Genomic DNA, 24489 nt, shown 5'->3' with positions numbered 1-24489 from the left:
TGAGTTGATGTTACTGTTCTTTGCACTACCCTTTCATTGAAGGTTTTGCTCGAAAGAGTATTGGTTCCCATTTTCCCTAGAGAGGCATTCTTAGCTCGTTTGGTATCAACCACAGCAAATTGAGAAGGATTTGTGTTCACTTTTACTTCTGAGTCCTTCTTAGCTTGCAGCAGTTTACCAGACAGTATTGATGAAATTGGGACTCTTGAGGTCACTGGTCCTTCTGTTTGCTGTTTGGCATCTTTCAATTTTTGTATATTCACATTGTCCTCAAGTAAGACATCTGTAGATATGGCTTCTAGTAATACTTCATCTCTCTCTATTATGGGAGTCTGAGTGTATACCTCCTTGTCCACCTACCGTTCACTTTGATGTATTACTATGGTCTGCTTCTAAGTTCTGTGTACTGCAATTTTTCTTTCCGAACCATACAGCTCAAAATTCAGTCAGATATTTATGCCCCGTCTGAGCATTCGTCTTTTTGTTCCAGGAAGACGCTTCTGGTCTTGCCATTTCTATATCATAATCAAGATCTCTTAGAAACTTTCTTAAATTTTCCTTCTGTTTCTTCCTCCCCTTTATTTATTTTGTGGTTATTCTTTGTCTCCTGTACTTTCGTACTATTGGCTCTTGGATTTTGTCTCAAATGAGATGGTCGTACTTTCACAAAGTCTACTCCGTCGTGAGCCACTGGCTCTTGAGCACCTTGATTCCATATCACACACACAGAATAATTAGTAACTACATTTTGGTCGAGACCTACTGAGGCCTCTGAAGCTTGCACACCTATTGTGCATGCCTCTGACAAAATTTCAGCTATTTCATTCGTAGGAGGTTTAGGCTCAGGTTTTTGTTTGCGCTCTTTTTCTGGCGACTCCAGCCAATCTTATTAAAGATTCAGGAGGACCATATTCTTTCATTTCATTATACATGCCGAGATTCAGACTGTTTGATTCAATCTCTTGGCTCTCATCACACTCTTCATCAGGACTTAATACGAATACGTGATTAGTGGTGACTCTGCACTTGCGCAGCTTCCTTTTCTTTATTCTCTATTGAGGTATTTAACATAAATAAGGCTTTATTATTTCACTGAGCTAGAGAGTGTTTGCTGAACGTTTTACTTTAATATTTTCATACAATCTTACAAATGAACTAAACACATGTTTAAGACTGAAATGGACAGAGCTGTCAATTTCACCCTATCGTCCATTTCACGCAGTGTTTCATGTAAGCTTCAACCATGTTCGTGGATGGCGCCTGAAGAGGGAATGGAGCTAAGTGACAGATGTTCCCTGAGTAGAGGTAAGCCCCTCTGAGGTGACCTCCCTGTGTTCCAGACTTGCCTGGACATCTGCTAATTTGCCAATTATCTCATGGGGGATCATTTCCTCGCCATCACCTCCCTCAGTGAATTGTGTGATTGTCTCCAGGATACGTCCATCAATAATATACTGTACTGCCAACTCTCCACAGTATGACTCAGATTATCTAGAGACTCACCTCGGACTAGCAGTTTGAGAGAAGTCCATAACTGTTCTTTGTCAGGCCCAACAACGGGGGAGTATCTATAATCCCACTTGCTGATGCTTTGCAACTTCTCTCTTTTAATTGATAAATGATCGTGCTTCTACCTGGGGTTTTCTTTGCCTCCTTATTTACAAATGTTCTCATGATTTGGGGTTTGGGCGGGGAGACTTTATCAAGGCAGTCATACCCCTGCTTTTGCCGATTTTCTCCCAGTCTGGCTAGATTTATTTTCATATTTCTGTGCATTGTTGACAGTTGATCAATAACTTGAGTCTCTGCAGACTGAGCTCTGGGAGAACAGGCCTCAATAGAAATTGCTGACCCTCTCTCATGCTCAAACTCAAGTTCTCCTGATTTTAAATAATTAGCCCATGACTGTTGAGACTGTTGAAACTGGTGAAATTCAATACTATTCATGGCATTAGTTGTTTCTACCGTTGATCGTTCAGGTTGGAGTACGGCTAGGCTTCTTGTTATTGTTGTCATAGCACAATTTCACTCGGTCTTAGTCAGAAAAAAATGAGTCAGACTATTCTCTCGACCTCCATCAAAACATTCCTTACTTTGACCTTGCTGATTCACTGCCAATCCAATTGTAAGGATTGAAATTAAACTCCTCCACAATTCACCAGTCATAATTTCTGTTTTCTTTGGTCCCCCCCAAAAAAACCACAGGCTATTGAAAGAGAAAAATGAAATAGAAGCTACATTATTATAAGAGGTGGTCGGTTCAAAAGCCTTCGCCCACAGTCACCGACCATTCAAGAATCAAGGATTTTGTTTGCCGCGGCTTCTGGCTATACCAAGTAGAGTTCAAATAAGAAAGAAAAAAGAGGTAAAAAAGAGGCTACAACCTCTAAAAACTGAATTCTGTCTTCCCTTTCTAGTTGAGTCCAACGTTGTCTTAATCCGACAGTTCAAACAATTCGAACAGTCTCTGGGGATTTTCCAAGGAGCCTTATGTAATAGGTGAGCATAGTTTAGCTTGGTACTTTTCTGTGCCCTCAGAGATATTCAGAAGGCTTTCAGAAGCTTTCCCAAAAAATAACCTAATTTCTTGCTCGCTGCCCACCGCTACATCCAGCACTTCTCTATATCTGCAACGAGTCAGACACAGAGTCAGACACACACTGTCCCCTTATTGAAACAAGTGTTACTGTATACAGAGGTTCAAATTAGTGTTCTAACACTGTTTTCTGAAGAGTGGTGCATTGAAACAAAACAGACAGGCAGTCTCGACTTAGACTGAGCAATTGTCTGTACTTTATTGTCAATTGCTGCAATCTCAGCAGTCAATGCCAAATTAATGTTTTCCTTCCCCCTTGGCCCCTCTGGGAGGTCTTCACAGCACAGCACACCTATTGTCAACTCTTTGATATTTGCACTCACTGATAATTTGGTTGATGGGGCTGGCAGGGGGTCGCAGAGAAAAAAAGAAAGAGGATTCTCCGTCAACAGTACACCCACCTTTCCTGGCAAATGACAAACACAAACACTTTGCTCAACACTTCACGCCTGCGCTCAGTGGAGGCAGGAGCTTTTGTAGGAGGAGTGATGGAATTAAAGGGCCAGCTTCTGTAATTCCTCCGTGAAGGCAGACCAAACAGGATTTCAGCTTTTGACACACAAACACTTTGCACCACACAAACCCTAATATTGAAGCAGCTTGTGACATAGCATTTGTTGACTACCCCTCTCACGCTTGCCATTTTGGCTGGACAATGTCAATTTATTATAGCTTACACCCAAAAGCTGGCCATGTATTTACCCGTTGCCACGTGAAATCTGAATATAGTCATTTTCAGTTGTGCGATTTACAAATCGAATGCAGGTCATCGATTTAAATTCCATCATCGCCTCAGTAAATAATGAAACATCAATTGAATCTGCAGAAAACAGAGTGCAACGAAGAGCTTGTATAAGGGTTACTTCCACACAATAGACAGAAAACATCACAGAGACGTCTCATAGGCATATGAAATACTCCTGCAGTAGAATGACACTCACCATAACCGCTGAGAGTGAACGGCACTATGACGGTTCCAGCGTTGGATTTGGGCCAATAACAGCTGTTGTCTGCACATATCATAGCACTACGGCCAGGTTTCACAGCAATGTCTCCATGGTGCAATAGCTGTGAACTATCTATAAAGTGAGAGCAGAGTATTGACTGATGGATTAAAATATTATCCAATTTTGTGAGACAAGAATCTGCTGATTTATGCATATGCAGAATCACCATGCACTTTTGTGACTCTAGAACCTTTTGTATTTCTTGAAAGTTGCTCCCAATGAGCTATGATTGTGGCGTTAATACCCGCTCCGGTGCCGGATCGGATGTTAACGCCACATTAGCAACCTGGGTTACTAAAGCGGTAACCGGAGGTGCTAAAAAAAAGGATTTTCCTTCCTTCAACAGGAATCTGTGCACATCCCATTGAAGGAAGGACAATCCTTTACAAAGATAGCCACCATGGAAAGGGAAGAGGGGTTTCCGTACTCTTCCTTTTCCATGGCAGAAGTTGGGAGCAGAGCACGAGGTGCGGCTGTGGCGGTCAGCCCTGCTGAAGCCAAAATAAGGTAAATTGGGGGTGGGGGATTAAAAAACAAAAAAAAAACGGAGTCAGAGGGTGGGGGGAAGATAGCGACAGGGAAGCCGGCCGTCGGGCTGCATGGAACATGGGCTTGCACCAGCAGTTTAAACCTGCAGTCCTTGCCACCTTATTGGCTGGCATTCCCCAAAAGGGTGCTAATGTAGATTTCACTTACCAAATCCCCTTTCCCACCCAGTAATGCATCAGTTGTGCCCTCAATACATTCTGACGTTTTCCAGACATTGTTGGTCCGTGTATAATCCCCTTTTGTCATCTGCCATTGGTGTGGAATGCAACCCATCTTCCTCTTATTGAATATGAGTACATTAATGCATGCACACATTTTGTGAGGGATGGGTGCCTACCATGCGTTTCAAATGGTACCACCTCCCCTTCCAGGTTTTGTACTTCTAGCATCCCCCATTCCCTAATTTATGCAGTTTGATGGGTGCTTCCAATATACACCTGGGGTATTTTGACATCTCAGGCTCAGCTTGAAATTAGCAAAGTGACGTGTTCCTGGTTGAAGGTGCTGATCCCCATTTGGAAATGGCACATGGCTCTGTCCTTCCTGTTTTTTCAATAACTCAAGCAATGGTCTTCAGCCTTCCAGGAGCCTCCAGAATGTAATCGGTATGAGTTGCTATCACCAATGACAAGCCAATATCTTTTGGACAGTTGTACGAACTGGCAGGAGCCAGCAAGCAACAACTAATGTTATATGGTCTTATGTTAAATTAATTTGTAAAGTGCACATTTAACACAAAAATCATCTTGGCACTTAAAAGCCCAACATAAACTGAGAGGGAAGAAGCAAACAGAACTAACTTACTGGGAACTAACAGGTTTTAAGTTGGCATCTTAAATCCATATGCCAAGCCGTTAATATGAGGTATAAGGGGAGTGAATTCTAGTCCCTGTCAGCATGTTCAGAGAACATCCTGCCATCCCATTGTACTGAATGAAATTACGAGGAAATTATCTGAGCTTTCAAACCTGACCTGAGTGCTCTGTCTTGTGATAAGGTGAAATCGTGTTTTTCAGAGAATCGTTTGAATGATCATCATCTTTAATAACTGATGTGCGACAGACTGACTCCTACTCTCTGAGTGCCTAGAAGGGGGTTTTACCTCGCCCACTGATATTCTTAATCTTGAATGGGACATTAGTGGATCCGAGGAGGAGGGCAATATCATGCTGTTGAGTCTCACTTCCACAAGACCGCTCTTGTTGATACAGTGACCTGCAAGCATGGCATCTATTTTGGACAGTTTTAATTTCGTTTTAAGCACCCCTACTCCCCTACCCCAATGGAAAAAACAACAAGCCCAACTAACCCAAGAAGCCGACTTTGTGCATGAGGCATATGTTAATTCCCGTCTCAGTTAGACTCTCTTTTATCTCCAGGCGTTGTCATATTTCCACACATACATTGACCAAGTAGATGCCTCAATATGTTTTTAAAAATATTCTAAAATACATGTTGTTAGTTGGGTAGACCTTGTCAATTGATGCATTTGTTTCACTGAAGCATTGGTGTGGAATTATGCAGGAAATAACAGTGGTACAGTGCCGCTCAGTGTTGACCATCTGCTTAAGACATCTATGGGAATCTGAGAGCTAATTCAGTGTACCATAATCATGACATAGTATTTACAGTTAGTGCAAAAGACTATCACAACATGTATTTCTGTTATTTTAATACTGACTTATATGGAGTCCAACTTTGTGGTCCTCTTTCCCTTACTCAATAGTAAATGCTGGAGAGCTTATTTTGAGAGGGCAGCGTTTGCAACCATAGTGAGAACCTGCTCTCCTCCCACGGTTAAAGATCCTGGGTCCAGAGTGAGCTACATCTCCGATTGACCCATTTGTGCAATACATTTCAGTTTCTTATTTTATCACAAATTCTGCAAATACTTTTTTTCCCTCTGCATTTTCGGAATGAGAGCTTTACATCTGTCTTTACAATTTTGAAGAATTTCACATTTCAGGGAAAGAGTTGCAGGAATGATTGCATTTCTCACTCGACCAGTTCTGTGGGGACATTCAGAATAACCTGCAGTATTTTTATTTATTTATTTATATTTATATAGCGCGCAAGCAGCCCAGGGGCATTGAGGCGCTGTTACTTGCAAGAACTTAGTGACACAGGTACAGGCATGGTAGCGGTCGTTGACACATTGTGAATACTACAAAGCATCATACTGTTGTTACAGATATTGCACATAGTCATTATATTACAACTTATGCAACGGGTCAAATGATAAGTATTCATGCTGATGTGAAGGGCCTTATGTGAAGAGGATGGTTTTCAAAACTTTGCGGAAGGTGGTGAGGGAGGCCTCACCTCGGATAGTGGGAGGTAGGGCATTCCAGTGAGTGGGTGCGAGATAAGGGAAGCAGGATCCGCCCGCTCTGGCTCTTTTTACTAGTGGCACAGAGAGCATCTGTATTTGTGTTGTGTACTGTATTGTGTATCTGTATTGAGTATCTGTGTTTGGATGTGTAAGAATGCATATGTAAGAGGTGTGTGTGAGTGTGCGTGTGCACATGTTTACGTGTGTGTGTAGGCATGGTGTTTGAGTAGGCATGGTGTGTGAGTAGGCATGGTGTGTGAAAGTACAGGCCCCCCATTGTTTTACCCTAAACAATTATTGTGGTATGGATGGCCACACAATTATTTCCTTTCGTTGGCTCTTGTGGCAAAATGAGTAATGCTCTGTGGCAGTACAATGATGAGCAGTGGCTAAAGTGCCTCTTCAGCGAGCAGTGATCTCAATCATAAAGGTGTTATATTGACAGTAAAGGAGGCCCTCTTGGTAAAGACAAGGGTGCAGGCAATTGATCAGAGCAGCAAATGCCAAAAGGGTTTTCTCCTACTGCTTAGGTATTTAAAATGTAGGCTTTTTCTCCCACTACTTAGGTATCTCAAATGTAGGTGTCTCTGCATGTCCTGTTCAATCTCAAATGTATGCATTTTCTCCCTTTGTTTAGGTATTTCAAATGTAGGCATCTCTGCATTTACTGTTGAATCTCAGATTAGGATTTTTCTCCCATTGCTTAGGTATCTCAAATTAAGGCGTCTCTGCATGTACCGTTGATTCTCAAGTTTAGGCATTTCTCCAACTGCTCAAGGTCTGCAAATCTAGGTGGTTCCCCATTCACAGCTGAATATTATGTTTTATGCTTCTTTCAATCAAATGCTCTGTCTCAACATGGGCATTTTTCCACTGCTCAATTGTCTCAGGTCTAAGTTGTTCAGCATTTACTGATGTGTTTCATATTTGGGCATGCTTCCATTTACTGCTTTGTCTCACACTTGGATGTTCCTCCCACTGCTCTAGCATCTCGGTTTGGGTGGTTCTCCATTTGTTGCTGTGTCTTATAGTTGGGTGTTCTTCCACTTGCTGCTGTCCCTCAGACCTAGGCGTCTCTCCCACTGCCCAAGTTCTCAAATCTAGTTAGCTCTCGGTTTGCAAGACCAGCCAGTAGCTTTATACCTCAACATCAAAGATGAACTCCACCTGAGTTTAAGGTCTGTATAAATCGTACCACGTATTTTTCACATGCCCCAGGCATGGCTCCCATCCATGCACTCTAGAATGCAGCTAATGCTACAACAAATCCGGTCTAGCTGCACTCATAGCCATCTTCACTGAAGCCCCTAATGTGCCTCAACACCTCTGACATTAGTATTCAGTGACAATCTATGAAAAATGTTGGTCTAGCTGGGCAAACATTGAGTCTCTTGCACTAGCACTCTACCTCAACCACCAACATCACCTACCAATGTGCATGACCTCTGGGTTGCTTACTGGAGCCTAACCAGTCCTACTAAATCCTACACCTAGCTGAATGCACACACGCATCTTAAGCTAAACTCTTAGAACATACCTTGACATCTGTCCCCGACGGTGTTCCAACCACAAGGCGCATTGAGGCCATACAAATGGGGAAATGGCACTATATTAATGATTACTACAATACAATACAAAGGTAATTAAAACGGTCTTGAAATGGCAAAGCCTGGGGTCTTATAAATCACTAGGACCCATTATGGTAAATGAGAGGACAGGACAACTGCAAACAACTTATCTGCTTGTCTGTGGGCAGTACAGCATTGAGCCAGGCTTTTTGGAATTGAACTGGGAGTAGGTGCCTGACCAAGGTCAAGTTGAGATGAGGCTGTGATGTGTTTAAATGATGCAGTGCTGTTAGCTTGTGGCGATTGCTTGAAGGTTGTAGACACTCGGGATGGTAGGCAATGTCGGGGCTGCAGTGTTAAAAATCGCAGCAGCATTGGGTGTGGAGACGCAGAGTATGGCCTTCTGCATCCAGCACGCATGTTTGGCTCAATACAGTGTCAGGATATTGCTGCAGCTATTGCTTGCAGGTCAAAGAATGTAGCAATTAGGCAGGCAGAGTTGGGGGCTCTAAAACAGATGTTCAGAGAGCCATGGGTCATTTTTCTTAGTTCTGTAGTTGCAGGAAGACCCATCCCAGGGTCTCAGAGGAAATTTAAATGCATTTTTCTGGATTTGCCAACCAGGAAGGCTTGCTGAGGGAACTTGCAGTTGTGTGTCACCTCCAATGGTAGAGTACAATACATCAGTGCCTAGTTGCAATAGGCCTTGCATACACAACTTGGCACCAGATGTGTCCTTGGGGTTGATGGGAGAAGAACTCTCCTCTTCCTTGGAGCCTTCTACATTTACCTCTATAGCAGAGGACTTTGGAATAGACAGCATCTTCTTGCCTTGAAGTGCAAAGATACATCAACAAAGGGAAAGATTTCCCCCTTTAAAAAAGCAGGACTGTTGTCAGAGATATAATCCAGAATGCTGTGCAAAGGTTCCTTTTCCTTCCGAAGTCATACCCAAGAGTGCTTTTGTGACGGGGTAGGACATTTAAAGAGCCCTAAGAGAATCCAAGATGGTGGAAGCCCTCTCAAAGCCTAAACCTCTCCCCAGGCTTATTTAGCTGCACCCTTTTTCCATGTCTGCCTAATTCAAAATGACTTAATTAAACAGCACCCTATTTTGAGAGTGTCTACGTCATATCATAACTTTCTTTGAAACATTGATTCTTGTCCCTGAAGGAAGGTGTAGGCTTTTTTCAGGTGGATCAGATGGTCTGGGCAGGCTCCCACGTGGTTGTGTGTGCACCCAGGCCAGACAGCAAATGCACACTGGCCCTACCATGACTGAGTCACTTTGCCAAGCTGACACTAATTTGAAATCCAAATGCTTGTGGATATATATTTGTGTGGTTCCAGTAGTCACCATGTATTGACTAGATTTCTGGCTTATATTTATAGTTTAACATATGTGAAGGCATCATGAAGTAAGACAGACAACAGATTAACAGTTTGAATAAAAACTCAAATGTCAGGATGGTGTAATGCCTATCTTGCCCAATACTAAGGTGGGATTTCCCTACCAAAATAACTAAGGATAGTCTGAGTCAGTAAGTTCAACTTAAAGGTATGTGTGTGTCATAAACCCATACTTGCCCTCATAACTAAAGCTAAACAATGTGTCTTCACAGATTTTTTCAGCAACCAACAAAACAGTATTAAAACTAATGTTCTGAGCTTCTTTACAGCTCCAGGCGTGTTCTCAACTCCCTTCTCCAAGTTTAAAATTGCATTTGAGTTCAGTTCTGCAAAGTACTGAAGTGTGTTAAAGTTCATTAAGGATACTTATATAGTGCCTATTTACTCCATACCGAACTGGTATCATAGTCTCAGCATGTCCGAATACTAGGCACCGTACAGGTATCCACATCCATGCAATCTGTGCACTGCATGCACAAAACGTATTAACACTCATGATATTTGTGTACTGCATACAGAACAGATAGCAACATCTATGTTATATGTGCACTGCACAATTAAATTACATGTTTTGCATATGATTACTGCTGTAAACTAGTATCATCATATGTGATATCTGTGTACTGCCTGTAGGTCAGGTGTCTCTTACCCAAGTTCAACATGGTTCCACAACATGGTCTCGGGGTTCCCTTCCCCAAGTTCAACACAGTTTCAGACAATGGTCTTGGGGTTCCCTTCCACAAGTTCAACAAAGTGCCAGCAAGGAATTAAATTCACAGTTGGTCTGCCTTTTATTTCCATTGCTTGCACAACTCTTAGGCCACCCAGCCTCAGTCTCTGTACTCCTTTTGGTTCACTTCAAGAAGCGCTCCTCGGTCTAGGCGCAGTTGTCGGTCCACCCATCACATGTCATGCAACTGATAACCCTTCGCACTGTACAACAGATCATACTTTCTCATAGGACATCCTTGACAACACAGGTTTCCTTTCTGCATCTGTGTTATAAGTCCACATATTCTTCTGATGCACTTTAATGGTGTCTTGCCTTTATCGACATGTGACTCACACATTTGGCTTCATGGTATTTCTTCTGGTTACCACCTTGCTTATAGCCAATAGTGGTTTGCTTTGCCCACTTTTTGCTTTGTTTGAAAAGGCTTTTTCTTTAACTTCATTTTGTTTACAAAAGCTGTTCATGTTCTGTTTCATTCACACAATATTTTCATCTCTTTTCTATTATTCAGCATTCAACTTATTCAGGCTTGTCATCTTGCTCGATATTCAAAAAGTTAATCTCTGGGCGTCCGACCCATTCATTATTATTCACAACTTATTTCTTGCTTGTCAAATTGTTCAGTATTCAATAATCTACTTTTCTGGTCTCCAGACCCATTTGGCTAATTTCCTGCTTGGTCAGTTTTCCTCGTCACCCACACCATGCCCCTGGAGCGCCCCCGCTTCAGTGAACCTTCCCCGTCCCTCACCGATGTCAGGCAGCTCCTCTGGGTGCACTGGTCTCATCTGCAGGTTCTCGCTCACTCCTCTTCCACTCTGAGGGGCTCTGGCAAGCAGCGCTCGCTCTCTCCAGTTTTCTTGTGCAGCGGTTGGTGGCTTCTTCATCTTCCCACTCCCTACAGGGAACACAAGTCAATGGGCTTCATCCAGTTTCTGACTCTATCACGGCCCACAGTGACCTCGACATCTTCCTGGCTCTCCTTTTCTCAGCATCCTTCTTACTGGACCACGTGTTGCCTGCTCTGCCTTGGATGGCCGCATCCTCTAGCCCGGCTGCCATCTTCTTCTGTGGTCTTTGCCTCCCTTTATACACCTGCAACAACTCAACAGGTTGTAGGTGTGAATGTTCAATTTTACTTGCATAACCATAGTTATTGAGACATGCCTGACCCTCACAGTCCTTATTAGGTCTCTTCTTCATGTCAGTACTAGATGTGTGAAATTAGCTGTTAGTGTTCACTACTCTTAGTCGCCTCCTCCTCGTCCCAGTTCTCTGATGGTATGAATATGGAAAAATTAGGGGAGATGATCTACAACATCCCATAAGGACAAGTGGAGGATGAACTTGGGTCTCATCAGAAAAGGGGGGTTACTATGTCTCGCCTGTGAATATCCTCTCCTCAATTCCCAAGGACCCTGCACCCAGGTGATCCTCCCTCACATGTCCATCCCCAGAGTTAGGATCCAACATTGATGGCCTTTCCCTGGCTACCTGAGCAGAGGATCCAAGGGCAGAAGGTGTGAGGATATCCTCAGGTTTCTCACACATACCACAAGGCTTACTATGGCACACAATTATTACATTTTGAAACAGAGTTGCAGATGATTAAAAAAGCAATCTCTGTCATTTGGAATTTTGTGAACCAGCATATGTTCAGGAATGCACATGTGACTTTTAAACCTAGCCTTTTTCTACTGCAGGGCTGCTGCTGGATATGTCAGTCAAGGCAAATGTTTGCATTATGCTTTTTGGCATAGATCATTATGATAGTGGGATCTGTTTAGCAGATCTCAGTTTCAGAAACATAATTACCCTCAGAAATGTATAATTAAAATTCTAAAAAGCTTGGGATATTTATTCATTGAAGATGGCATTCCACAACAACTCTCTCCTTTATTCTCTTGGATATGCTCTTACAGACATTCCCTAGGGGTTGTCCTTATGTGACTTGTTTTTAGTTGCCTCTTTATAGTATACTCAGTTAGGTTTTTCTATTAGCTGTGTCTGATGCTCAGTGGACTAATGCATCCACTACAGGGACCTGAGATTGAATTCATGTTCACAGGTTAGAAGCCCAGCAGGTTCTGTCAGCCCTTCATCCTTCTGAGGTCGATAAAGTGAGTACCATTGTGCAACAATAAATATCTGTTTTATGTCAATAGCGCCAAGATTCCCCTCTGGTGGTGAATGTGCGCTCTACAAATGCATCTGTTATGTTATGCTGCCTTTGATTGACTCTTTTCTTTTGTTCTCTTTGTTTTGTTCTTATCTTTGTTTATTTTTATTTCCACTTATAGATATTCTTTTTGGTATTCCTGTATCCTTACTCACTGTGATTTTATCTCAATTTCATACTCTCCACTGTCCATGGTTTGCTGGTTTTCACTTATGCTTATTCTCTATGGTTTGCTCTTACCTCCATTTTATTCTAAGTGATCTCCTCTTATATTAGTATCATATCGAGTGTAGAGTGAGGGCACATTAGATGTTGATCGTGATGCAATCCTAAACATTTGGAAGACCATTAGTATCTCGCAAGCATCTGGCCCAAAAAGTTTTCGAGTGTCTTATTTAAAGACACTGCAGATGTTTGGGCCTCCATGTTGACTGTTTTATTTAAGCATGTAGCTGATTCTAATACTCTTTCTGATTCGCTTATATAGTACCTATCTATAATAAAGGATTCTGTTCTGATCCTACTAATTATAGGCCTATTGCTATCCTTGATGCAGACAGCAAGGTTTTAGCAGCCTTGCTGTTAGATCATCTTAAAAAATGGAAAGACAAGCTGAAAGGATTAACAAATGGCAGACGCTATTCAGACGCGATTCAGGAATTTCCTTGAACAGATTCATATTAAAATGTGTTCAAAATTTAGCCTGGAACAAAAAGTGTGATTCCATTTTTACAGCAACAATTGACCTCTCGGCTGCTTTTGATGCAGTCGATAGAGGTCTTTTATGGACTACGTTGCAAACTGGGGTGTCTCGTGTTGGCTCCTTAAGTGCCAAGGACCAGTATGCTCGTCCTTTTTGCATAGACTTGCATAATAGCCTGGCATCTAATCGTTTTACATGAACATACTAATGTGCAGGTCAGGTTAAACTATAGCTGTACATTATCTCATAAAATGTCCACTTCTAGAGGTGTCAGAGAGGGCTGCGTACTAGCACTTTGTCTTTTTCACCTTTACGTGTCAGGTGTTGGTGACTTTCTGGAACTAGCTGCATTTGCTACTCCAAAAAACTCTCATTTAAGACCAGCATGGATAGCCTATGCAGATGATTTTTTAATATTCGGTTGCACACAAATAGGTCGACAGCATCTGAAAAAAGCCTTTTCTAGCGTTGCCTCAGAACATTTTTTTAAGTAAATCCTTTGAAAACCAAAATAATTCCTTACTCTAAAAAGAGGCAAGTACCCTTCTTTCAGTGGCGATTAAATTTGGATGTGCTGGAAAAGGTAGATAGTTTAACATAGCTTGATTTCCTGATCACATCAAAACAACATAAGGTACAAATGAAGAAAAATGTCGGGTAATTGCCCTGTCGATTCCGCTCAGCAGAGAGGATGCTAAATATGTAAAATTCTCTTTAATTCCAGTCTTAAAATGTCATAAGGGGAAGATTGTGCCAAAGATTTTACATGGTACTGAAGGTCTGGGAACATGGATTTTAGAATTGTTGCCTTACTTGGAAGGCCTAATTTGGTGAAGAGTTTTGAAGCTTCACAATTTCACTTCCCTGGTGGCTATTAGGTATGCACTGGGCTCCTCTTCCCATACTCATAGTGCTTACTGGAAGTTTTTATAATTTTATATTAAGATTTGAGATCCTTTGGCAAACTCCCTTTTAGCGTTAGTTGGCTTTTTGAATAATTTGCAGCTGGACCTGTTGAATTAGATGAATTTTCTAAATTCATGATTCATATTCTTTTTATGATTGTTGAATTGTGTACTTAGTATTATATAATGTACTATTTCTTTGTAATTTATAAAGTGTGAAATGTTAAAGGTTATGTGTAGGCATATAACATTAAATAAATAAAAAAATAAAATAATGTTCTCATATACGTGCACTTGCCTTCATTCATTGCTATTGGCGCTTACCTTTTTTCTTTACAATGTTTGCTCTTACCTTGTTGTCCATGTTTTGCCCTTGCATGTAATGTTTGTGCTCTGTTGACACCTCTATTGTATGGTCTTTTACTCTATCTTGATTGTGTGCACCTTTATTCGCTGTGTTTGGATATTACCTTCATTTTCTTTTGTGATGATTTCGAAGATATCTAAGTTCTTGTGTTCGGGGTAATTTGCAGCATCTGAAAGAACATGTAAAGTTCCAGTCTAAGGTCTGTCCATATGTCGTTATTCAAATATGAGGTTTGCAAAGTGATCACAGAACCCCAATAACTTACCACGTTGGGACTCGGGTTTCTGAATGAATACCTGCAGAAGAAATGGGATATCAATGTTAAATTAAGCTCATGCATTGCGTTGAGTTCTGAAAAGTACTGAAGTGTGTTAAAGTTCATTAAGGATACTCATATAGTACCTATTTACTCCATATAAAACTGGTATCATAGTCTCAGCATGTCCGAATACTAAGCACTGTACAGGTATCAGCATCTGTGCTATCTGAGTACTGCATACAAAACAGGTATCCACATCCATTCAATCTGTGCACTGCATGCAGAACATGTATTAACACTCATGATATCTGTGTACTGCATACAGAACAGATAACGACATCTATGCTATCTTTGCACTGCACAATTAATATACATGTTTTGCATATGATTACTGCTGTAAACTGGAATCATCATATGTGATATCTGTGGACTGCCTGTAGGTCAGGTGTATTTGTACTCCATGGAACAATCATTAGACTATGTTCTCTGTTAGGCATAAAGAGCATGTAACAACACCTGCCTATTATGTATACTATATACTGTACGGATCTCGTAACATAACCACACTTTATCAGTACTGTATACAGAACATGTGTTAGCATAGGTGATCTCTGACTATTGCCTACACAACAATTACTTTCTGTGCTATTTTTCCATTGCATACAGGGCAGATATAAATTTGCTATCTGTGAACTGCATACAGATCAGGTACCAACATCTGTACATATCTGTGTGTTGCATACTCTGCTGGTATCATTATCTGTGCATTTGTGATTACTACACTAACCAGATAGTCACATCTGTGTAATCACTGGACTGCTTACATAACAATCATTAGCTTCTGAGCATATATGTGTATCGTTATCTGTGTATGGTATGGAATAATAATTAGCACCTGTACTATGTGTGCACTGCAAAGAGAATAGGCCAATGCATTTGTCGTACATGTGTACTTTATAGAGTATACACGTGGTAACACAAATTGTAATATTTGGAAGTTGTTTAACAGAGTAAATAAGTGTATATGAAATCTGTTCTATCTGTGCATTGCACACAAAACAGGTGAATGCATTGCTGTGTGCGTCTGGACACAGAACATGTAACATCATATCTGGTCTCTGTGTATGGCATAATACATATGTTACTGCATCTGTGTTATATATGTACAGAGCCGGTAATTAAAAGCAATTGTCAAATATGAGAAGTGAATACCGAATATGGATCGGTATATGGGTTCTCCTATGCACAAAGATCTTGTTACACAAAGATCTTGTTACTTCATAAGCGCTTTGTATATGTACTCTCTACTGTACAGAACCGTTAATAACATTACTGAGTACCGTATACAGTATATGTATCAGCATCAGTGCTATTTGTCTGGTGTATTTAACAGGTATCACATACTGTGCTCTGTGTATAGTGCATAGAGAACAGGTAACACTATCTAAGCTAACTGTGCTCCATGCACGGAAGAGGCATCGGTACTATCTGTGCATTGTGAACAGAACATATGTTATCATCTGATTATTCCACACACGAATATCCCAATATTGCGGATCATTTGTAGTGCCACTGTCTAAAGCAGTTTAGATGTGAAGCCACTTGCATGTTGCATTACATTGAAACATACAGAAATGCTTTAACAATCTTGCACAGGCAATTCATTGACCGCAGTAGAGTTTCAAGGTTAAACACACAGATGAATGGTACACATGACTTCAAACCTTTTGTAATTGCCTTGCGTGGAGTTGCCCGACATGCTTAACAGTCCAAATGTAAAAATACATGTGCATATTTGCATACACAACAAAACCAAAACAACCTACTGATGCATACAATGGGAGGGGCATGCGTGTCCTCTTCAGGACTTTGGCCCAGAATTCTACCACTTAGCTCTTCTGTGAGTGACACCCACAGTCTAAGTAAGGGCTGTTGCTATTTTTCCCGCAACTCATTGTGGACAATCTTTGCAATGCAGTGGAGGTTAATACAGCACTGATTAAAAATGTGCTAACTGCTATTTCATCCCGTGAATTACCAATAGGGAATCGGATTGACAATCTAAAGAAATTGCTTTTTCGACACAAAAGGAAGTGGCGACTATAGTCCAATGGATTGATATTCGAAAACAGCATTTTTCAAAAATGATTTTAACAAAATGATTGCTTTTTAGAAAATCTTATTTTTTAAATTAAACTTAATTATGGATTTTTGTAAAAAATCATTTTCTTTGAGAATCGCTTTGTTTTTATAACCTATATCAAGTGAGGAAGAGAGCCCAAACAAGAGATACACTCTGCATATTATAATCGATGTCCAGCGCCAAACACAAAAGCTACCAAGTGTGTATTACATGAAATGTGCAGTGTCTATCACAAGGGATGCAGTGTTTTTTTTACATAAGCTGCTCAATGTCTACTACACATCTGCACCTTCCCTATCCCACAAGCAGCAGCTCATTACCTATAGCAAGAGCTGTACAGTGCCCATGACAAGAGGTGAACTCTAGATATAATAAGAGGTCCTCTGAGATAACTTTAGGTTTTGGCTCTGAGGTGTTGATTTACCAACACCTAGTGCAGCAATAACTATTGGTAAGAATAGTGGATAGTTGGAACATATATATTAATACATATTGCCATTTGTGATTTGTGGACGTTTACACCTTTTGCTTGTTTCTGGGATTTTGATTTGCTAAAAGGTTATTAGTTTGTGTTTGCCTTATCTGTAAATGTGTGGCTCTACTTGAAATCTAATAGGAAGAGAGCCATATGTCAGAGTCTTGATAGAGCAGGTATACAGTGATTATAACGAAAAAGAAATAACGAATATCTTTTCCAGTGAAAAATATATAACGGAAAAAAGGACACATATTTGATTAAAGGTATAAATGGGGGGTGGGGTAAGGGATTAAAAAGGGTGGGTGGGTTGGGGGATAATTAAGCTGGGGAAACCGGGGGCTTGGGGAGCCCAAGTTAAAAAAGAGACAAAATTCAAAATGGTTTCGCTATTTTACTTTCACTGAAAAAGGTTTTGTTATTTATTGATTTGTTATAAAGATGTGGAACCCATAGAACAGTGTTTGTTTTGTACTGCTTGTCTTGTGTGGAGTGTGTGTTTTTTGTTAGGTAATGTGAAGACATCATGAAGTAAGACATAGACAACAGACTTAGTTCAAACAGACAATATTTATTAACTTAAATGCCAGGATGGTAGAAGGCCTAAGTTGCCCTATATTAAGGTGGGATGTTTCTACCTGAATAAAACTAAGGAAAGTCTGAGTCAACAAGTCCAATTTAAAAGCCTGTCTCTGTCCAAAACATGTGCTTGCTCTCACAACTAAAACTAAACAGTATGTAGGGCTGTCAATGATCAAAGAAATGGTGATCAACACAAAGTTCTGAGCTTCTTCCAGATCCCAGCATTTCTTCAGCTTCCCTTCCCCAAGTTCCAGGAAGTTCCACAGAAAAGTCTTTGAGATTTACCTTGATCAACTTCAAATAGTTCTACAAACTTCTTAGGGCTCCCTTTTCCAAGTTCAAATAATACAGTTCAAACAAAACGGGTCTTGAGGCCCTGTCCTCAAGATGATAGTTACAGTTCATCAAGCCTCAGGGTTCCCTTCCCCAAGACTTCACCTTAACATAGTTCAAACAAAAAGTGGTCTTGAGGCCCTATCATTAGGACAGTGGCTGTAGTACATCAAGCCTCAGGGTTCCCTTCCCCAAGACTTCAATTTTGCAACCAAGGGATGATTAACTCTTTAAAAGTTCAATTTAAATCTGGGTGGCCCTGACCCTCCTTCTGGTTTGCATCAACGGCTCACTTGTAATGTTCCTTCTTTGTAAATTTTGCAGTGTCTTTATCTGTCACAATGTAGGGCTCGCTGGTCAAGGCGCAGTTGTCAGACCACACGGTACACCCATCACAGGTCGCCCAACCAGAGCCCCCTGCCTCTTCAGCCCACACAGGTTCTCTGCACTTGCCCCTGTGTGAAAAGGCACGTTCCCTTGGATTCTCCTTGTTGGCCTTTTGGCTTTGTCACACTCTTTTTGCCCATCGTTGGCCTTGACACACTGCATTTATTCACAAAGTTTATTTGATGGTGATTCGGTTCATGCCCACTTTTGGTTGCACTCCTTCACATATATACTGCATTTCCCATAGGTTGCTCTCAAATGGGTATTGTCCTTTTAATCTGTATTGATTCTTGGTTTTGCTTATAAAGTTCATTAATATTGTATTTTCAGCCATTTTGGTATTCAATCTGTTTAATTCATCAGTGTTGTAAGTTTTCATTCAGCTCAGCATGCAAAATGCGTGGTGTAACACTGTTTAAAGCATCCATTTAATTCAATATTCAATATATTTATTGTTTTAATGCTGTTTTTAACTTTCATTCAGCTAGATATTTGAAATGTGCAGTTTAGTGCTATTTGTAAATTTCAATTCAGTTTGGTATTAAATATATTTAGGTTAGCGCTATTTGGCAAAATTCCATTCAGTTCGGTATAAAACAAGTATCTTGTTTCACCATGAGGCTTTCATTCATATGCATTCAAAGCAAGCAGCCCGCCCTGAGGGCCTCGGTTTTCAAATGTCTTTAACCCAGCGTTTTTCTCCACCGGCTCTTGCTGCTCCTCTCGATTTCCCAGGTTGGCACCTCGATCTCAGTGTGCCCCGCTTGCAATTCGCTTTCACTCTTGTGGGTGCCGTAACTCTGTTGCTTTGTGATTGACGCAGACAACGTCCCCTCGTTCTCTGATGCTCGTTAGCAGCTCCCAGCTGCTTCGACTCTGCCACAGAGAATCCCACACCTCGGGAATATCTGCCAGCATCCTGGTCTCACTTCAGGACCCGGCACGGCTGCCTCCACATGAAAAGGGTCCCCTGGTTTCTGCTCCCCAGGCCTACCTGCTGCTGCTCATGTTGTCTCCTCACTGGTGTCCCTTTATACACCTGCAGCCACTTGATAGGTTGTAGGCGAGGACGTCTAATTAGACTTGCATGACCCTGTTTAAGAGGGAGCCTGACCCTCACCATACTTTACAGGCATCGTCCTCGTCTCAGTACCTAAGTGGTGAAAAGGTCTAGTGTTCATTACTCTTAGTCTCTTCTTCCTTGTCACAGTACTTTCAGATGTTAAATGTGGGAAAATGAGGGGAGAGGTTTTGCAATACCTCATCAAGTTTGGGGAAGGTCTAGGTTGATCACTATTAGGGAAAAGGTATACCATGTCTCACTTAAGGCCACCCCACTCTTTTTTGCCTTCTTTCTGGTGTCTCCAGATTGGTGACCACCTTGGACATTTACCTGGTCAGCAGGATAGGTATCCAAGTACCCCATGACTGTCTCTGGGATATAGGGTTCTCCCTGAAAGGGAAGTGCCTAATACCGCATCTCGCCTTAGGACATTTCACTTCCAATCCCCAGGGACACTCCTTCCAGGTGACCCTCCCTCACTTTCCCAGCCCGAGGGTCGGGATCCAAGTACAATGGCCTTTCCCTGGCCATCTCAAAGGCGGACCCAAGGGGAGTATATGTGAGGCCGCCCTCAGGTTTCTCACAGTACTTTATCGGGTCCTAAAACAAGTACTGTTGTGAACTAGATTGCTCATATTTAGTCATGGGATGATGTTTATTTTTGTTCAACTCAATTTAATATGAGAAGACCCCCCAGAGGCAGCATTTAAATGTGCATGGGACAGGATCTTCAAATGTTATTAGTTAGCATGGCAGAAAGTGTGATGCGTGTTATTGTTTTGGAGGATGTTGTTAGTAAGCCATATACATACATATATATATATATATATATATATATATATATATATATATATATATATATATATATATATATATATATATATATATATATAATGCACCCAATAAATAAAAAAGCTTAGTTATAAAGTTCATTTTACCAATGGTGATGGTAACAGGCTTTTAATAGAATTCATTTGCGTTTGCGGGTGTATATGGCATATGAATGCAGCGCCAATGGAGCCAAAGCCTGCATATGGTGGCTTATCATGCCTTTTTGGGCCTTTCCAGGTTGCATTTATCATTTGATGGCAGCACCTGCTTATACAGCATTATACATAGCATTTGGTGACTCTAGCATATTATGCATTACTGGGGAAGTTTAAACTGCACTTACCATATGACAACCCAAAACTATTGCCATTGTACATGCTTATTTAAGCTCACAGGAAAATACACACGCATCACAAGGAAAGGCAGTTAATTTGCAAAACAAGCTTCAGACTAGAGAATCTGACATAGTGTTCCTGACTCTCTGCACTTGGATTCTGGAAGGTAATATCTGGTAAGTCTTACAAAGAGCTTCATTCTGCTTGCTTGTAAGTGATTCAATAATAAAGCTTTAGATAGAGGGGTCATTGTCGTGGGATAATGACCCACCCGCAAGTCATGGCCCAAGGCAAAACTGAGGGCCATAGGTTGTGGTACATTTTAATGACCCCCCTCTCCCACTCTGTAAAGCAATAAACACACAATGGTAATAGCAGTAGAGGTTTGGCGCTGTAGTGGTAAAATAAAAACCATTATCATGCCAGTGACTTCATTAAAAGAGTTTTATATAAATATGGTTCTCTTATTGGTAAGCATTTTAATTTTTAACCGGGGTGAACTGGGAAAATTTCACTGTGAGAATGAATTTGGTGAAATGTAAAAGTGAAGAGTGTACCTGCATAAAAGTTAACGCATTGTTACATGGTAGACAATTTTTGTTGTTTGGCGAGGCAAATGGCAGTTTGGAGCTGCCTTTCCCTTTTCCTCATTTCATTGGAATTTGTTGCTGCCGGCGTTGGACATCACTTTACCCAACTGTGTGCTATAGAATAAGCAGGGTGTGCGCTTGGCGCGCATTAGGAGTAAGCCGCGAGAGAAGTCACAGTTTGGAGCAGCCGTTCCCTTTGCTTTGCCTTGTTTCTTGGAATTTGTTGCTACCAGCGTTTGACAACACTTCACCCAGCTGTGTGCTATAAAATCATTAGGGTGCGTGCTCGGTGCACATGCAAGGAGTAAGCCTTGAAGGAAGTCACAGTTTGGAGCAGCCTTTCTCTTTGCTTTGCCTCATTTCATTGGGATTTGTTGCTGACAGTATTTGGCATCACTTTACCCAGCTGTGTGCTATAAAATGAGCATGCTGCGCTCTGTGCGCACACAAGGAGCAAGCCTCGAGGGAAGTCGCAGTTTGAAAGTACGGCTGCCGAGGCCAATGAGACTGTGGTCTCCTGGCGGGGATCCAGATGTTAAGGTACTATTTTTTATTGTACTTATTAGTGTTATTGGTTAGTTAAAAACTTTAACACAAAATATAGACATCATTAAAAACCAGTTTTAATCACATATAAAAACATTTTTTTCAATATCATCAATATAAGAAGAATGAGTTAATACAATTTTTAAAAATGTCTTGCCAAATATAATAAATTGTAAAATTCATTACAATATTGGTGCCAGCATAGATGTTGCTCCATAATATATCAGAATGAATAAAATACGAATCATAATCCAATCTGTCGCATCTCATCAAATATAGGTCTTTTAGCATTTTACAGTTAGTCAATAAATGTCTTGATGTCTCGATTGTTAGACCACACCATATGCATAATCTTTCCTCCACTGGTATGTCAAACCAAGGACCTCTGCTAGCTAGTGTTGATAATAGACCAAGTCTGAGCTGCATGATAAATCATCAGACTTTTGGGTTTGAAGTATTTTTGATGTAAGGGCAGAGAGAGCCTTTCCATTAGAGTTGAATTTTCAAATTCTGTAGTGTCACAACCAATTTTAGTTAAAAAATCTAGAATCTCCACCACCCATTGTCTCAATGCTCAGGGAGGTGTCTTTACGTCCAGTTGGTTATTAAAATAAGAGTAGATAGAGTAATGGTTGTCACAGTCTCCACACATTTTAAAAAAGAGTAAGCAATTTGAGATCATTTTATGAGTTTGTAAGGATAGTAAACCTAGTTCACAGGAAATCGCCACCACTGACACCCCATTAGGGAGACCAAGCACACTTCTCCATAGTTTTCCTTCCAGGCTTTTAAAGCACTTGGTCTCTGCTGCAGAAACAATCTCTAAGCCATATAAAATGCAAGGAACAATACAGATAGATGCACATTGAGTCCTCAATGGACATACCTCCACTTGTATAGATAAATGACTGGGCTGCCTTGAATTTTGACATAGTCCTGGTAACAATTGATTCAATAATTGAATTAGGGTTTCAAGTATTGTTGATCAACATGCCAAGATATCAATAACTGGTGATCTCCTCAATGGGGATATTTTGGATGGTCCAATTATATCTTTTTATGTGTTTCCTGGATTTCTTGAAGGTCATAATCTTGATCTTATCTAAATTGATGATTAGACCATTACGAATTGAGAACTGATTCAATGCTTCAAGGCTATGCCGCAGTCCAATAGGCATCTGGTCCAATATCACAACATCATCTGCGTAGGAAAGCCAGGAAATACAGTGCAGGACAATTCAGGGTGAACTATTCCCCCAATTTTCCATAAAAGGGGACAGGTCAGCCATATATAAATTATATAGTACAGGCGCCAGCGTGCAGCCTTGTTTAAGGCCATGATTTACTATAATCAATTCATTCGATCTTCCCTACTGGTTGGTTCTGTTGCTATATAGTGCTTTTATAAAATATAGGATTTGGGGATGAGGGCCCATTTTGAAATTTTTCCCCACAAAATAGGTTGGATCACAGTGTTGAAGGCCTTAATATAATCGATGAAACATATCAATATGGTATTTGAACGATCAATTAAGATTTTCTGAATCAGGTATGTTAATGACCACAAGCTAGTAACTGTACCGCAGCCCTTTCTGAAACCTAACTTTTGGTTCTTAAAGATGTTTTTTCTCACTAATCCATTGATTGCTGTAGTACATGAGTAATTGGGAAATAAATCTTTGCACTAGCATCAATCATGGCAAGCAGTTAGTAATTTGCAGGTTCCTTGTGTGAGCCCTTTTTATAGACATGTATCAGTATTGAGTGATTCCAGCTTGCGGGCAGTATACCAATTTTAACTATTTCAGTAAGAATAACCATGAGTACCACTACCCAAACATTTTTTGGGTCTTTCTTGAAGATGACATTAGGCAATCTATCCAGGTCTGGCGCTCTGGATGGTTTTAATGTATTCATAATAAGTTTGATGTCCAGCTCTGTAAATGTAAAAAATGATCTATATGGAAAATCCAAATAGTCGCTACTGGGAGCTCTGATCTCTGCTTGATAATATAGATATAAGATATATTCTTCCCATTAGTCATGTGGGATGGGATTTATTTCACGTTTCATCAGATGGGTATTATTATGTTTGTAAAAGAAATTCCAGAACTTCCTCCAGTCATTTCCCCTCAACGCATTATACATAGTGTGCCAATGAGCAGCAGCTATAGAGCTTCTGTATTGCCTAACCCAGCTTTTATATTTCATGTTTATTTTCTTAATTAATGTTTGCTTCTCCAAGCAATTGGAGGTATCGCTTTTTATTTGTTGAATATTTTGGCGTAATTCCCTCCTTTTCAGGACAAAAGTTTGATCATATAATTTATTCTAAGGGAGATATATTCTTCTGTATCCACGTTTGTTTTGCAGCATTAGAAGATGGACAACTTGAGTTTTTACAATCACATTGAATTGGTTTAATTCCTCGAAATTTGGGAGATCATTGTCACCCAGTAATCTCAAAATGGAATTATACATTTTTAGCAATGTTTACTTCTGACCACTTTAGACTATTACCTGCTTTATTTATTATGTGTAGTCCATTTAGAGGGGTAGGCAAGGGAGAAGGTTCACTGTGTAGACGAAGTTCTAC

The 24489-nt window shown here is 40.7% G+C and overlaps 1 protein-coding gene across 2 annotated transcripts in view; it reads right to left on the bottom strand.

Annotated features, from left to right (window-relative positions):
• The window catches only part of LOC138503497 (astacin-like metalloendopeptidase), a 194988-nt gene that overhangs the window by 86338 nt on the left and 84161 nt on the right, over positions 1-24489 (bottom strand). For both annotated transcript variants that reach the window (XM_069623277.1, XM_069623278.1), the window contains exons 3-6: positions 14615-14645; positions 14453-14518; positions 3538-3675; positions 3299-3416 (exon numbers count right to left, since the gene is read on the bottom strand). In XM_069623277.1, coding sequence (XP_069479378.1) covers positions 3299-3416; positions 3538-3675; positions 14453-14518; positions 14615-14645 — 353 coding nt within the window. The remainder of the gene's footprint in view (positions 1-3298; positions 3417-3537; positions 3676-14452; positions 14519-14614; positions 14646-24489) is intronic.

The sequence above is a fragment of the Ambystoma mexicanum genome, chromosome 11 (genome assembly GCF_040938575.1).
Source record: "Ambystoma mexicanum isolate Mex_15411 chromosome 11, UKY_AmexF1_1, whole genome shotgun sequence".
In the NCBI taxonomy this organism is placed as follows: Eukaryota; Metazoa; Chordata; class Amphibia; order Caudata; family Ambystomatidae; genus Ambystoma; species Ambystoma mexicanum.
Note: the sequence above shows the minus strand (reverse complement) of the source record. Positions and strands in the feature narration are given on the sequence as shown.